Below are 14,772 nucleotides of genomic sequence, written 5' to 3'. Positions count from 1 at the left end.
GAGTGGCTGGTGGGTTTGAACCACCAGCCTTCTGGTTAGCAGTCAAGTGCCTTAGGCACTATGCTACCAGAGCTCCTAAATAATAATATAGAATCTGCAAAATATCATATAATGTGGAAGAATTTAGAGGACATTAAACACCTTGGAGAACATTAAGCTGTGTGAAATAAGTAAATCACAGCAGGAAAATATTAGTCCACTATTGTGAAAGGTCAAGGAAAAGTTTACGCATGGAAAGAAATTTTCTTTGTTGGTTTCCAGGGATGGGATGAGAATGAAGGCTAAATACTTAGATGTTGTTGTTGTTATGTGCCGTCGAGTCGACCCCAACTCATAGTGACCCCTCCTTGGGTTTCCGAGGCAGTATCACTATGGAAGTAGGATTGCCCAACCTTCCTTCCAAATAGATTGTAAAAAAAGCAACAACAAAAAAGATATATACATAGAAACCAAAGATTATTTGTGGTTGCTAGGGGTCAGAATGAGGGGTAAAGGGGAAGCTTTTGTTTGTGGGGCATTGAGTTTATGCTAATGGTGGAGTATTTTGGAAAAGGATAGCAATAATTGTGGTACAAGATGAATAAAGTCATCAATGTCCCTGAGCTGTAAATGAGAAAGTTGTTATATTGTGTATGTTTTCACCACAATTATAGTAAAAAATAAAATAAAATAAAAAAAGAATGAAAATTAGTTTCTAAAATAAAAAATGATAGTGGTGTTTCCTAAAGAGTTCAAATAATGTTTTTATTTTACTCAATAGAGTAAGATGGTATACTGTTGCTATTTGCCATCGAGTTGGACCCAACTCATAGTGACCCCTCCTTCAGTTTCCGAGGCAGTATCACTACAGAAGTAGATTGCCCAACCTTCCTTCTGAGGAGTTGCTGGTGGGTTTGAACCTCCAGCCTTCTGGTTAGCAGTCAAGTGCCTTAGCCACTATGCTACCAGAGCTCCAAGGTGGTATTCAGTAACATTAAATATGTTCTTGTAGTGAGAAAGATCTGTGCTTGAGTGCCAGCTCTACCATTGTAACTGGTTGGCTGAGAATGTTTCTGAAACTCTCAGTCCTTCTGTTGCTTGTGGAGATAATAATAGTATGTACCTGGTAGCTTAGTGCCTAAGGCACTTGACTGCTAACCAGAAGGCTAATGGTTCAAACCCACCAGCCACTCCTCAGAGGAAGGTTGGGCAATCTACTTCCATAGAGATACTGCCTTGAAAACCCAAGGAGGGTCGCTATGAGTCAGGTCTGACTCGATGGCACATTACAACAACAACAACACAACGATGTTTTACTTTTATTTTATAAACCATAATCACAATGCCTGGCCCTACAATTAATAAATATTCATAATCAATTATTGACAACTAGTACTTACTGTTGTTATCTGAGAGTTTTTTTTTTTTTTTTTTTCTAACATCTTTGTTAGATTTGAAGAAGAGAAAGTGGTAAACTCATCCATGAGAAACATTAAAATTCATCATGAGTCTATATACATATATATGATCTTACAATAGAACATCCTTTTGAAAATTTGGGTATTATTGTTTTGACAAAATTGCTTTGATGGGAATTATGCTTTCAATTTCAGCTTAGCTTGTTTTAGTATGGCAATCTGGGCAATATACCCCTACTTACATATATCTTATGATTTACATAAGAGGTTGCAAGGATATTTCAGGAAATGCAAGATTCATCTGATTTATGAACCTTCCCATAAGCAGCAATAATGAGGAACACAGGAGATGAATATAAACAACGAATAGTGTGTAACTCAACTTATATTATTTCAACTTTATTTTATGTATGTCCAAAAGGCAGTAGGGAGCTCTGGTAGCATAGTGCCTAAGGCACTTGACTGCTAACCAGAAGGCTGGCGGTTCAAACCCACCAGCCACTCCTCGGAAGGAAGGTTGGGCAATCCTACTTCTGTAGTGATACTGCCTCAGAAACCCAAGGAGGGGTCGCTGTGAGTCGGGCCGACTCGACAGCACATAACAACAACAACAACATCTTTGTAGTAGGAGCTCTGGTAGCATAGGTCCTAAGGCATTTGATCGCTAACCAGAAGGCTGGCGGTTCAAATCCACCAGCTGTTCCTCAGAAGGAAGGTTGGGCAATCTACTCCCGTAGTGATACCGCCTCAGAAACCCAACGAGGGTTCATTATGAGTCAAGCCTGACTTGAGGGCCCATAACAACAACATCTTTGTAGTAAGACCTGAGTTTTATTTTATTTTTCTTTCAGTCACTACCCAAAGTAGGTTGTGGAACAAGATTTTTATGTATTATGTTGTGCCAATTGAGCCTGGTTTCCCCCAATACTATGGTCCTGAGTGGGTATGTCCAGTTTTTAATTCTTGGGTTTAAGACCTGAGTTTTAATTCCAGCTCTGCCACTTACTTACACTGATACCTTCTGCAAGTTTTGCAAACTCTCCAATTCTGTTTTCTCATCTGTAAAATGAGAATAAACAGTCCTTGCTTAAGAGAGTTGTTGGGAGAATTAAATGATATAATAAAGGGAAGTGCTTGGCTCTTGTGGTTATATGTGGTCAGTGATTAATGAATGGAGTATGATATTATGAGGATTAGGAGAGTAGGAAGTTTAAATTAGTGTTTCACATTTACTCTTGACTAGATACGCTATTTCCCCTTTTGTCTTTATGCTATAATCTTTCATGCTTAAATCTGCTGTTCTATCATTTTGCTCTTTATCTTTCCTTCTAAATCTTTGTGGCAAAGAGCAGCTACTAGTCAGAAAATGACATAGCTAACAACATTTTTTTTTTTTCCAGAAAGTCCCTTATTGAAATTACCATCTTTGCATAAAAAACTGCTTCTGAAAATGAAGACAAATTTCAAAATATATTTTGTAGAAATGCTTGTCCCCAAAATGTTTTCACTATTTTAAAATACTGTCTGTTACATGAGCTATACTATTTTCTTCTCTTCCCTGATGACTTGGTTTTAGAAATCTATTTTTTTGACATTTTTTTTGGCTTTTCTCAATCTTACTGAGAACCATTTATTTTATTTAATATACATTCAATTTACTCACTGGGTTGAAGAAAATGGTAATGTTCATTCAGTAGTATTTTATTTTAGATTTTCCCAATTATTTCAGCTGAATCTCATATTTTCTGAATAATGTTTTCTTAGAAACATGTAATGGAGAGATCGTTAAGAATCCCATAGCTTTATGCCTTTTCTCTACATATAGCAATGCCTGTCAACTATACATTGGCTAATGGCTCCAGTGACCAATTTTGCCCATGTCCTGTTTGGCCAGTTTTCAAAGCCATATTAAATATCATTTAGCCTACAAAGTCAATCTAGGTACCCCTAGAGGAAATTAATCTAGTTCCACCTTATATTCCAGTAGTATTTTTTTGTGTGTGTTCTTTCCATAATTTTTTTTGAACATTTTATTGTGGCTTAGGTGAAAACTTACAAAGCAGATAGTATCCCATTAAGCAATTTATGTATAGATTGTTTTATGACATTGCTTGTGTAGATAAAATCACAGATTTGCTAAGAAATAACAAAACCCATTTTATTACCCTTTCTTATCAGCCACCTCCAGGTCTAATGTATAGGATTGTAGCACTAGGAATGTTTTGGAAGAGCATTTTTAGTCCAGTAGATGAATATTCTGTGATATTTCCTTCTACTCCCCACTGTCAATAGAGGAGAAATAGAGGATATCATTTCCTTCCTCAAACTAAGTGAGGATGGGATCAAGAGTTGTAAAGAGTGCAGATGCTTACCAGATGTGGAGGCTCAGATCTTAGCTCTTGCCTCAATGCTTGCTGTGCTTCAGATACATGCACAATGGCTCATCTCCAAATTGTGCTAGAGCCAATGTCAAAGTTGTTCTTGGGAGCATTCTGTATTTCTAGAGTTTGGCAGGATAATAATGCAAAGTAGTTCCTGCAGTCCAAGTGGACACTGTGGAAGGCAGGCTTGGACAGACTTGGGACTCTGACTGATAAGGCTACCTCCTGGGAGGTAGGATGGTTTCCAAAGAACCCAATGGGCTAGCAAGAGAAATAAGCAGCATGTGGATAAATGCTATCATGTGGAATCACTCATATATGTACATATTATTCTGGTTACCTAGTGCTTCTCTGACAGGCATGCATAGTGCAAATGGGATGGCTTGAACAAATAGGAGTTTATTCTCTTTCGAATTTGGAGGCTTTAAGTCCAAGTTCAAAGTGCCAGGCTCTAGGGGCTGGGTGAAAGCCCCTCAACCTTGGGGTCCAGCTCTGCCTCCTGCTCCTGTCCCACTGGAGCTAGAGGCATTTCTTCACTCAGACAGCTGCTGGTGCTGAGACTGAGAAGCCCAAGGTGACAAGTAAAAAGGCACAGTCCTGATATTACCAAACTACATGGTAGGCCATTAACTTAAATCCATTGTAAGTCCCAAGGTTGGCAAAGCATGGGAGCTTGCTGAACAATGACATGATTATATGCAGGGTCCAAGCATGCCATAAACTAGAGACCAGTCCCCAAGGCTTCTGCTTATATACAGGAAGCAGACCACATTCCCTAAGACAGCTACTCAGCTGCTCACAGTAGATTCCACCATGGAGATGATTACCAGTCTCATCATGGGGAATACTACATCCAGCTGCCCAGCCACTCAACCAGGCCCAGCCAAGTTGGCACACGGGCTGAACTACCACACATATACATGCATTTATACACTTATATAATATATGCACACACATATTTATTTATTATTATATACATATATGCATACATATATACACTTATACAACATATTCACATATATGTTTATTTATTATTGTATATATATATATATGCATATATTTTTATTATTTATTTTAGAAATGAATATTTATAGAAAGTCTCTGAATTAGGTAGTAATCTTTCCTTTTATAAACAAATACATTCATACACACATACATATGTGTATATTGTATTAATGTCCTATTATTACCAAATTTCTTGGTATAAATCTCAATATTTGCACTTTATTTATTATTCCCAGAGCTTTGGTAATAGTATGACACTTATACTGCAGAGAAGATGAATTTTTTATATGACAAGTTATATAGCTAACTTTATCTTCTTTCTTTTTTTATCATTCAATAATGAATATAAATATGAGCCTTATAGAATTTTAGAATTTAATTATAAAAGAGAATGGCTCTTTCTATTTTTTTTACAAAACATATTTTTTTTCCATTTCTTCCACAGTGTATTCTTTCAAATTGATTTTCCTAAAATGTAATTTTCTCTTTTGAATATCATCTTTTCTTGAATAATGAAAGAAAGTATTTACATTACCCCATTCCATATTCATATACTGGTTTAATGATAGAAATGAATTTCAAGATTAAATACAGGGTTATTTATCTTTTTAAGGAGTTCTGGTGGCATAGTGGGTAAGGCACTTGACAGCTAACCAGCAGGTCAGCGGTTCAAACCCACCAACTGCTCCATGGAAGAAGACTGGGCCATCTACTTCCATAAAGATTTATAGCCTCTGAAATCCCATGGGGGTTGCTATGAGTTAGAATCAACTGAATGGCAGTGAGGTGTTTTTTTTCATATATATATAATTATATATATAATACATGCATACATAATTATATATAAAATTATATATACAGTAATAAATAACTATAAATATTATACTATGTATTATATATTACTGTTCATATAATTTTATATATAATTATGTATGCATATATTTTATATATAATTATATATAAATATATATATATATATATATAACTATTTTGACAACCTAATAATACAAAATTGGATTGAACTTTTTATCTTATGTTGAATGACTACCAAGAGTGTTTCTATCACTGAAAAATTCAAAATATGCCATAGCAGAATTTTCAATGAAAACAAAAATTAACTTTTTTTCTGGATATAGAAAAGGAATAATTCTAAAGTAGAAATGCTTTACTAAATCTGCTTTGAAATTTGGAATAGTATAGTAAATAAGAATTGTAAAGGGCATAAAACTTTTAACTCAATTTCCAGAGTATGAGTCTTTCCTCTCTCAGACAGCTCTGTCAATTTTCAAAGTTTAGTTGGTCCATTAGTACAGAACCATCTTTTAAAGTATATGACATGCACTTAACAGAAGCAGTGTGTCACTTGAGAGGGTGTCTCAGGATATTGGTGTCCTTTTTAATTTGTGCTGCCTGACAAAACCGGCACAAAACTGAACACTTGGTTCAACACCATTAGTAGCTCTAGTTAAGTGGTATCAAAGCACAAGAAGCATTAAATAGACAGCACAAGCCTTCCTCAACTCACTTTCAATGGGGAGTACTTCATGCATTTTTCATGCTATTTCTCTTCTCTTCCATAAGATTTTAATGGGCTAAACTGCCATGTATATAGAACTCATGATAAAATGGAGAGACGGGTACTATATGATTGAGGTAGCTGCAGAAATAGATAAGAGCGAAGTCTTTTAAAATTAAATACAATTTAGGTAGCAAAGTAAAAGTGTTTTTGTTAAAATGCTTTTAATAGCATGAGATTTATTCTATAAAAAGTCTGAAATGATCATTCATCCCAAATGGATTATTTATTTTAGAAATGAATATTTATAGAGAGTCTCTGAATTAGGCAGTAATCTTTGCCTTTGTTTAAACACAATTAACAATATGCAAAGTAAAGTGGAGCTTTTTAAAAAATATGTGAGCATAAGTACTTCCATTGGCAGTCATTTCAGTATTGCACAGTGAGTACATAATATGAAGAACAACTAACCTGTTATGCTCTTAATTAATGAACACCTGTACACAATGAAAGCATGGCTGATTTTATGGATGCATGAAAATCCAACCAGGCAATTAATATTCAATTTAGAATTCACACAATTGAAATAGTAGCGTAGACAACTACTTGTAATACGCAAATCACAAAAGCAGAAAAGTTAAGTTTTTTGTGGATGAATCTTTTCTAACATATTCAGGCTATTTTACCTTTTATTTTATTTGTTGTTTAATTTTTGTAAGGAAAAAATAAGGACATCTTTTGCATGGTTATTTACACGTAATGTACTAAATTGACCATTTGGGGGTCTCTATTATTTTCTTTCATTATTCTTTTTCTTTTCCTTTATAAATACAGCCATAGTACACTTTTAAGAAAGGATCCACTTTTGTGATAAATTATTTTATTTATAAGCTTTGATAGAAATGGAAAAAAAAAAACACATTTGTGGTCAAATTCTATAATTATAATACACTATAGTTATAACTATGAATATAATTTATGTAACTATAAACTGAAAATGAACACTGTTATTTCTTAGTCTTCTATGCACTTGTGTCTCTGATCTATGTATTAGTGTGGGTAGAGACCTATTAAAGGAATGTTTTCTTTGAATCTTTCAACAAAGATCTATTGAACAGAAGTTCCAGACAAACACTCTTACAGGTTTTGAAGATAGAGCAATTTAGAACAATAATAACAATAACAAAAAATAACAATAAAATAAATTCTCCTTTCTCAGCACACATACATTCTAATGACTGTTGAGACTCATATGGTATCATTGAGCATAAAGACCTTAATGTTTTTCTTTCCTCCCTATAGATATTATGTATCCCTCCCTCATTTCTCAGTTGTTTTCAAATTATTCTTATCAACATTTTTGATGTTTGTGATCTCCTAAGTAAGTATCTAGGAGCTCTGGTAGCATAGTGCCTAAGGCACTTGGCTGCTAACCAGAAGGCTGGTGGTTCAAACCCGCAAGCCACTCCTCAGAAGGAAGGTTGGGCAATCTACTTCCGTGATGATACCATCTTGGAAACCCAAAGAGGGATTGCTATGAGTTGGGTCTGACTCGACAGCACACAACAACAACAAGTAAGTGTCATACTAAGTTAGTAAATACATTTTATAGAGATAAAAGAAACAGTAAATCTCACTAAGACTGTGTCCAAACTAATTAAAGACCTAGTCCAAAACATTTTTTTTTCTTCTGCTTCTTCCATGTGAGATACAAGAAGATATTTTAAGACTTATTTTTAAATCTTTTAATTTTTCTCATGTGTCATTGAAAACATTTATTAAAGGTACTTCATGATAAAAGACTAGCAGGATCTTAGGTTTTCTAAGTCAGGAAGCAGATGAGTGTTTATTCTGCACATAGATTTAACGAATGAAATAGGACAAGGAAGAACTATGTTTGGCTTTGCAAAGTGGCATTTGTATTAGGTTAGTTGTGAAGAGCAATCCAGGAAACTTAAGGAAGTACACTATAATTAAAGGTGACTGTTCTCTTTAACAGAGAAAGAAGGTAAGCCAATCAATTCCAAATTTGATGGAAATGCTTTATAGAATCAGTATATAATTAGAAGAAGAAATTAACTTCTTCAATTTCATGATAACTTGAAGATGATAAATGCAAGGACTGAAAGGAAACTGAAAGCTTTAGAAGCCTGAGTTCAGGGAAACAAAAGATCTGAAGTAAAATAAAATAAAACATTTATTTTTAGGGAATAATTTTATGATGTTGAAGTAAATGAATCAGGAAAAATTATTCCAAGGCAAGCATTAATGATTAATTCAAATTGCTTTTAAAGAGATGAGAGACATTCTGATTCAGAGTAGTGGTTCTTTAAAGTCTTACCTGCTTCATTCGTGCGGATCATTCGAGATGGCGTGCTTGGATCTCCGGTTCCAATCGGATTGGTGGCCACCACTCTAAATTCATATTCCACCCAGGGATTCAGGTCCACTGCCATAGCTGATTCCATGTCCCCTGTTATGATTTCTGGAACTATAGAGAGGAAGGAGATTTCATGTCATTAGGAGCATTGAAGAACTGCTACAAACAGCAATTAAGGATATCACAACTGCTGACAGAGTCAGCAGACTGACACATAATTCCTTATAGATGTAAGAAAGCCCCTAGTTTCACTAAAACCAGTTGCTATTGAATTATCCAACTCATGGTGACACTATGTCTGTCAGAGTAGAACTGAGTTCAGGGTTTTCAAAGGCTGGTTTTCAGAAGTAGATCATTAAAAGTAGATTTTCTTCTGAGTCATCTCTGGATGGATTTGGAATTCCAAACTTTTAGTTAGCAACTGAGTCCTTAACCATTTGTACCAGCCAGGGACTCCTCAGTCTCATTAGGAAATTGTTGTTATGTTGTTATGTGCTGTGGAGTTGGACCTGATTCATAGTGACCCCTCCTAGGGTTTCCAAGGAGGTATCACTACAGAAGTAGATTGCCCAACCTTCTTTCTGAGAAGTGGCTGGTGGGTTTGAACTGCCAGCCTTCACTCGCATAAGCCAAAGTCTGAGTTAATTAGAATTCTTTCATCTTAACCTTATACATAACTTGTCACTATCTACACTAGAAATAATTTCATCAACAACAGCTCCAGAGAAGAGGTCAAATAATGCTATAATTTAAACTAACATCTTTTATTCAGTTTCTTGGGGAACTTTTTGAGCATGTTTTCTCTAGGTTCTGGGAAACATACTTAACCACTTTGCAGTTCCAAACAGCAGACTAAAGATAAACCCACTGCCGTTGAGTTGATTCCAACTCACAGTGACCCTATACAATAGAGTAGAACTGCCTCATAGGGTTTCCAAGGCTATATAAATCTTTATGGAAGCTGACTGCTTCATCACCTCCTATGGAGTGGCTGGTAGGTTTGAACAGTCAACATTTTGGTTAGCAGCTGAAATGTTTTAGTCACTGCACCACCAGACAGCCATCAAAACAAAATAAAACTATCTTAACTTTGTCCATCCTTCTAGGCTTCATCTAGTTTCTCTGTTTTCTTTTTTAGAAAACCTTAAGAGTTGGTTATGCAATGACTTGCTGTAGTCAATTATTTCCCTTCCATTCTCTCTTGACCCCACCCCAATCAGGCTCTTATCTCCAGAATTTCTCCACAACTGTTCCTTTCAAGATTACCAATGGCCTCTATTTTACTAAACTTATAGTCAAGTCTCCACTCCTCACCTTACTAGATCTATTATCCTTTGACGCAGTTGATCACTCTTTCTCTTTCAAACACCTTTCAAAATTTTTGTTTCTCTCTGCCTGACTATACGTAGCCTCCATTGCTGGTTTCTTTGCACCTTCTTGCTCTATTAAGTCTTTCCTGTTTTCTTACTCCATGATGTTATTATGTTTTTGAATCTCTTCTATAATTTCATAACTTCTATATTTTCAGTCATAAACATCTTCTCTGAACTCTTAACTCATCTAGTTAATAGTCTATTAAATGTTTCTATGTGGATAAAGTTCTCAACCTTAAATTCTCCAGCTTCCCAAATCTACTTCTTTTGCAGTATTCTTTACTCAGTGAGTGACAATTACATTCTTACAGTTGTTGCAACCAAAAATCTTGGGGTTATCTTAAATGCCTTTCTTTCTCTCCTAGCCATATCTAATCCATAAGTAAATTATGATATCTCTGACTTCAAAATGTGTTGGTTTTTCTACTCCATTTTGCAGCAAAACTTCTTAAAGAATTGTTGATATTAACTTTTCTCCCATTCTCTCTTAAACACAATCTTCTCAGACTTTGGTCCCTACTGTTTGACTAACATTGCTTTTGCCATTGTCACTAATGACCTGTTGTTGTTGTGTTGTTGTTATGTGCTGTCAAGTTGGCCCTGACTCATAGCAACCCCCCTTGGGTTTCTGAAGTGGTATCACTACAGAAATAGATTGCCCAACCTTCCTTCCGAGGAGTGGATGGTGGATTTGAACCAGCCTTCTGGTTAGCAGTCAAGTGACTAATGACCTACATACATGTTTCTAAACCCAGCAGTGAATTTTTATGTCACTTGATGTGTCAGCAGGCAGCATTTATTCTCTCTTCTTTATTGCACTTTACCAATTTGTGTATCCAAGTTGCTTCCTCTTCTCCACAACTGCTTAATATTGGAATGCTCCAGGACCCAGTTTTTCTTATTCTTCTCTATTTTATACTTACTTTTTTGGAGATAACATATAATCTTCTGTATCAAGATATAATTTGTAGGCCAATAATATCCTAATTTATATCTTTATTCTAAACTTCTCTCCTAAACTCCAGACTCATATCCAATTGCCTAGCTGACATTCCCATTTGGATATTTAATACATGTATCAAATTTAATATGTCTCAAATTGAACTCCTGTTTCACCTCAAACCAAATATGCTCCATTCATATAGAATTCTCCCTACCAGTTGACAGCAACTCTGTCCTTGAGTTGATTAGATAAAAAATATTGGAGTCATTCTTGAATCTTTTTTTCCCTACATTCTTCACATTCATTCTGCCATGAATTCCAGTGGACCCTACTTTCTAAATATATTCAACACATATGTTGTTGTTATGTGCTGTCAAGTCAGACCCAACTCATAGCGACCCCTCCTTGGGTTTCCAAGGGGTATCATTATGGAAGTAGATTGCCCACCCTTCCTTCCAAGGAGTGTCTGGTGGGTTTTGAACCACCAGCCTTCTAGTTAGCAGTCAAGTGCCTTAGGCACTACACTACCAGAGCTCCTATATATATATATTTACCTCATTAGTTTCTATCACTCTAAGATACAATCAACTCTGAAGTACAATAGCTTTGTAACTAGTTTATGTGATTCTTCACTTGTCCCTCTCATAGTCTATTTCCAATACAGGCTGAATGGTTGTATTAAAAGATAAAATTGATAGTGTCAACCCTCCAATGGCTCTCCATTTCTGTCGGAGCAAAAGCCAAATCTTTACATGACTTAGTTCTGCCAATATCTCTGTGACCTCAATTTCTACCATTCTTCCTAAAGCTCTCTCCTGCCTTGCTGTTCCTACATCTAATACTCTAATGCTTTTTATCCTGGTTGCTCTTTCTACCTGGCATACTTTCCCTAGATATTGACATAACTAAGTCCATGCTTCCTTCAAGAGTTCAGTCAAATATATGCCTTTACAATGAGGTTTACTATGACTAATCATTCATTGCTGATTTGATTCTGACTCATAGCAACCCCATATGTTTAAGGTTAGAACTGTGCTCCATCTGGTTTTCAATGACTCTGACTTTTTGGGAATAGATTTCCAGGTCTTTCATCTGAGTAGCCTTTGGATGAATTCAAACCTTCAACTTTTCAGTTAGTAGCCTAGCCCTTAACCATTTGCACCACCCAGAACTCCATTTACAATTACACACTGCCCCTACCCCAGTATTTCTGATCACCCTTACCACATGGTTTCTTTCCTTTCTTTCTTTTTTTCTAAATAGCACTCGTCAACTTCTAAGATATTACATAATTTTCTTGTTATTAGTTTTTCTGTGTAATGCTTGTCCCATCTATGAGAATGCAATCTCACAAGGGAAGGAATTTTTGTTATTGTTGTGTTGCTTGTTCACTGATAGATATCAAGTGCCCAGCACAGTAACTGGAAGGTACTTGATAAATTTTTATTGAATGACTGAAAGATGATTTCCAATTATAAGATGTGATCAAAACTGGCAAAATTAATTTGTTTCAAACTTGATGTAATTATGTCAGGTTTTAAATTAAGAAATAAAATAAATATACAAGATAAAGTCTTTACTCTTAGGGCTGTATATATTTGCATCATCTTGGTTATAACTTTAGATTATAAACACTTCCTCTCTCACCCTATATTCTCTCCTCCATCCTTAATCATAACCCATTTTTTTTAAAAAAAACAAAGAAGACAGACTTTTTAAATCTGTTATTACTTGTAATGGCTTATATTACTTATAAGAGCTATCAAATAATTGCAAAAGCATAAGTTGATGCTTTTTAATGGAACAGTATGCAATATGAGAAAATTAGAAACAAACTTTTTTTTTTTTAAATCAGAGTTTTTATTTGAATGGGATATTGCAGAGATTAGAGATAATGTAGAATTTATACCAACATCAGTCTTTTTATAGTTTTACAGGCATGAATTAAGCTTTATCTTTTACAAAGATATTCTTTCTGGAACTATGAGCCCACATTGACTATTGATTGAGAGACAGTCTTGCTGAAATGCCTTTCCTAGTAAAAGAATAACATCCAAGAATTTCATTAACAAAACACTAAATTAGTCTGCCTAATTCACAAATTTAATCGACCAATCAATCAGTAGAGAACATACCCACTGTTCGAAGACACATCCAATGATAGAAGAATATTTAAGAGACAACTGTTAAGTAAGCAATGGCCAATCAATTTTATGATTATTGATGATTCAGTATCACTAAGTAGACACAATAAATAATAAAAATAATAAAACTAGATCAGCTAATACTGCTTTATCATAGGTAGAAGAAAGTCAGGTTTACAAATCAAAAGCAATTTATTTGAGAAGAAAAGAGGTCTAATGAGAAAATATCTACTCGCTGTGGTTATTTTCACACTTGGTTCAAAATAAATGAATTATTCCAATTCCCAGTCAGCTGACTTGAACCTGATTTTATACACAGGATACATCTGTAAATTAATTCCAAGATGTTCTCAGCTAGAAGGTCCATGTACTCATTACTTCAATTGCCAGAAATAAGGAACTCACTATTCTATGCTTTGTAGCCATGTTGGTGTATAAAGAAATTTTAAGAGCTTTTCACATACTAGCTTTACTTTTATTGCAGTCCATTTATCAGACTCACCTACCTTTTCTTCTAATAGATATTTCTGGATTAGAGATAACTCTAAGTAAAATTTTGTCTCTAAATTTGGTCTAGCAGAAGGAGCAGCAATGAAAATATCCACTCCCCTGATGGAGCTGGCGAGCTCCAGAGACACTTCTTTCTCCCTTCAAAAGCAGGAATGATACTGTAGTCAGATTGGTCTAGGGGCTAAAATCAGGAACAATTTTAAACAGCTATTTTATAGTACACAAAAGGTGAGGGCTACACCTTGGCAGCTTGCCCTGCCAACAGCAGCCTCTGCCAGTAGCTGCAAGACGTACAGAGATGACAGGAATCAAGAAGGCCTTGTTAGGTGAAGAGAAACCTCATTAAGACACTATTATTTTGAACGATTTATGGAAATCTATTTCTGAAAATATATATTCTGTTAAAAATATAGTAAAACCTCAGTTAAACAGAGCCCAAATTAACATAGAACAGATTTTTTTTTTTTAATAAGTAATTGCTGAAAGGAATCAAAAAGAACTCTCAATAATGTTTCATCATTCTTATTATGTTGTAAAGGTAAGAACACACATGTATAGTAAGATTTCTAAAATAAATAAACATACACCCCAAAAAATAACATTTAATCTAAATGCCTACACCTTCTATACAGGCATGCACACTTACATGTGCATGTGCAAATCTTTTCATAATTTTTGTCTAGTTTGTGCCAAAAACTACTTCAATAGGTATATAGGGATATATCAGAGTATATAAGCTAAAAGCAGAGAATACCAGAAAGATGTTACCTATGTTTAATTGACTATGCAAAGGCATTTGACCGTGTGTATCATAACAAATTATGGATAACACTACAAAGAATGAGAATTCCAGAACACTTAATTGTGCTTGTGCAGAATCTGAGACAGTCATTCAAACAGAGCAAGGTGATATTGCATGAGTGAAGACCAGCAAAAGTGTGCACCAGGGTTGTATTCTTTCACTTATTCAGTCTGGATGCTGACCAAATAACACAAGAAGCTAGACTATGTGAACAGGGCAACAAAATAGGAGGGACTCATTAACAACCTGAGTTATGCAGATGACACAGCCTTGCTTCCTGAAAGTGAAGAGGATTTGAAGCACTTACTGATAAATATCAAA

The 14,772-nt window shown here is 35.1% G+C and overlaps 1 protein-coding gene across 1 annotated transcript in view; it reads right to left on the bottom strand.

The window, feature by feature from the left end:
* CNTN5 (contactin 5) overlaps nt 1-14,772 on the bottom strand; it is a 799,637-nt gene that overhangs the window by 83,491 nt on the left and 701,374 nt on the right. Inside the window, exon 16 of the mRNA XM_007938106.1 lies at nt 8,641-8,790. Within this exon, the coding sequence (XP_007936297.1) occupies nt 8,641-8,790 (150 nt within the window). The remainder of the gene's footprint in view (nt 1-8,640; nt 8,791-14,772) is intronic.

This window comes from Orycteropus afer, unplaced genomic scaffold, assembly GCF_000298275.1.
Source record: "Orycteropus afer afer isolate SDZICR_OR568_19922 unplaced genomic scaffold, OryAfe1.0 scaffold00047, whole genome shotgun sequence".
Lineage (NCBI taxonomy): Eukaryota > Metazoa > Chordata > Mammalia > Tubulidentata > Orycteropodidae > Orycteropus > Orycteropus afer.
The sequence above is the reverse complement of the archived record's forward strand: the minus strand, read 5'-3'. Positions and strand labels throughout refer to the sequence as shown.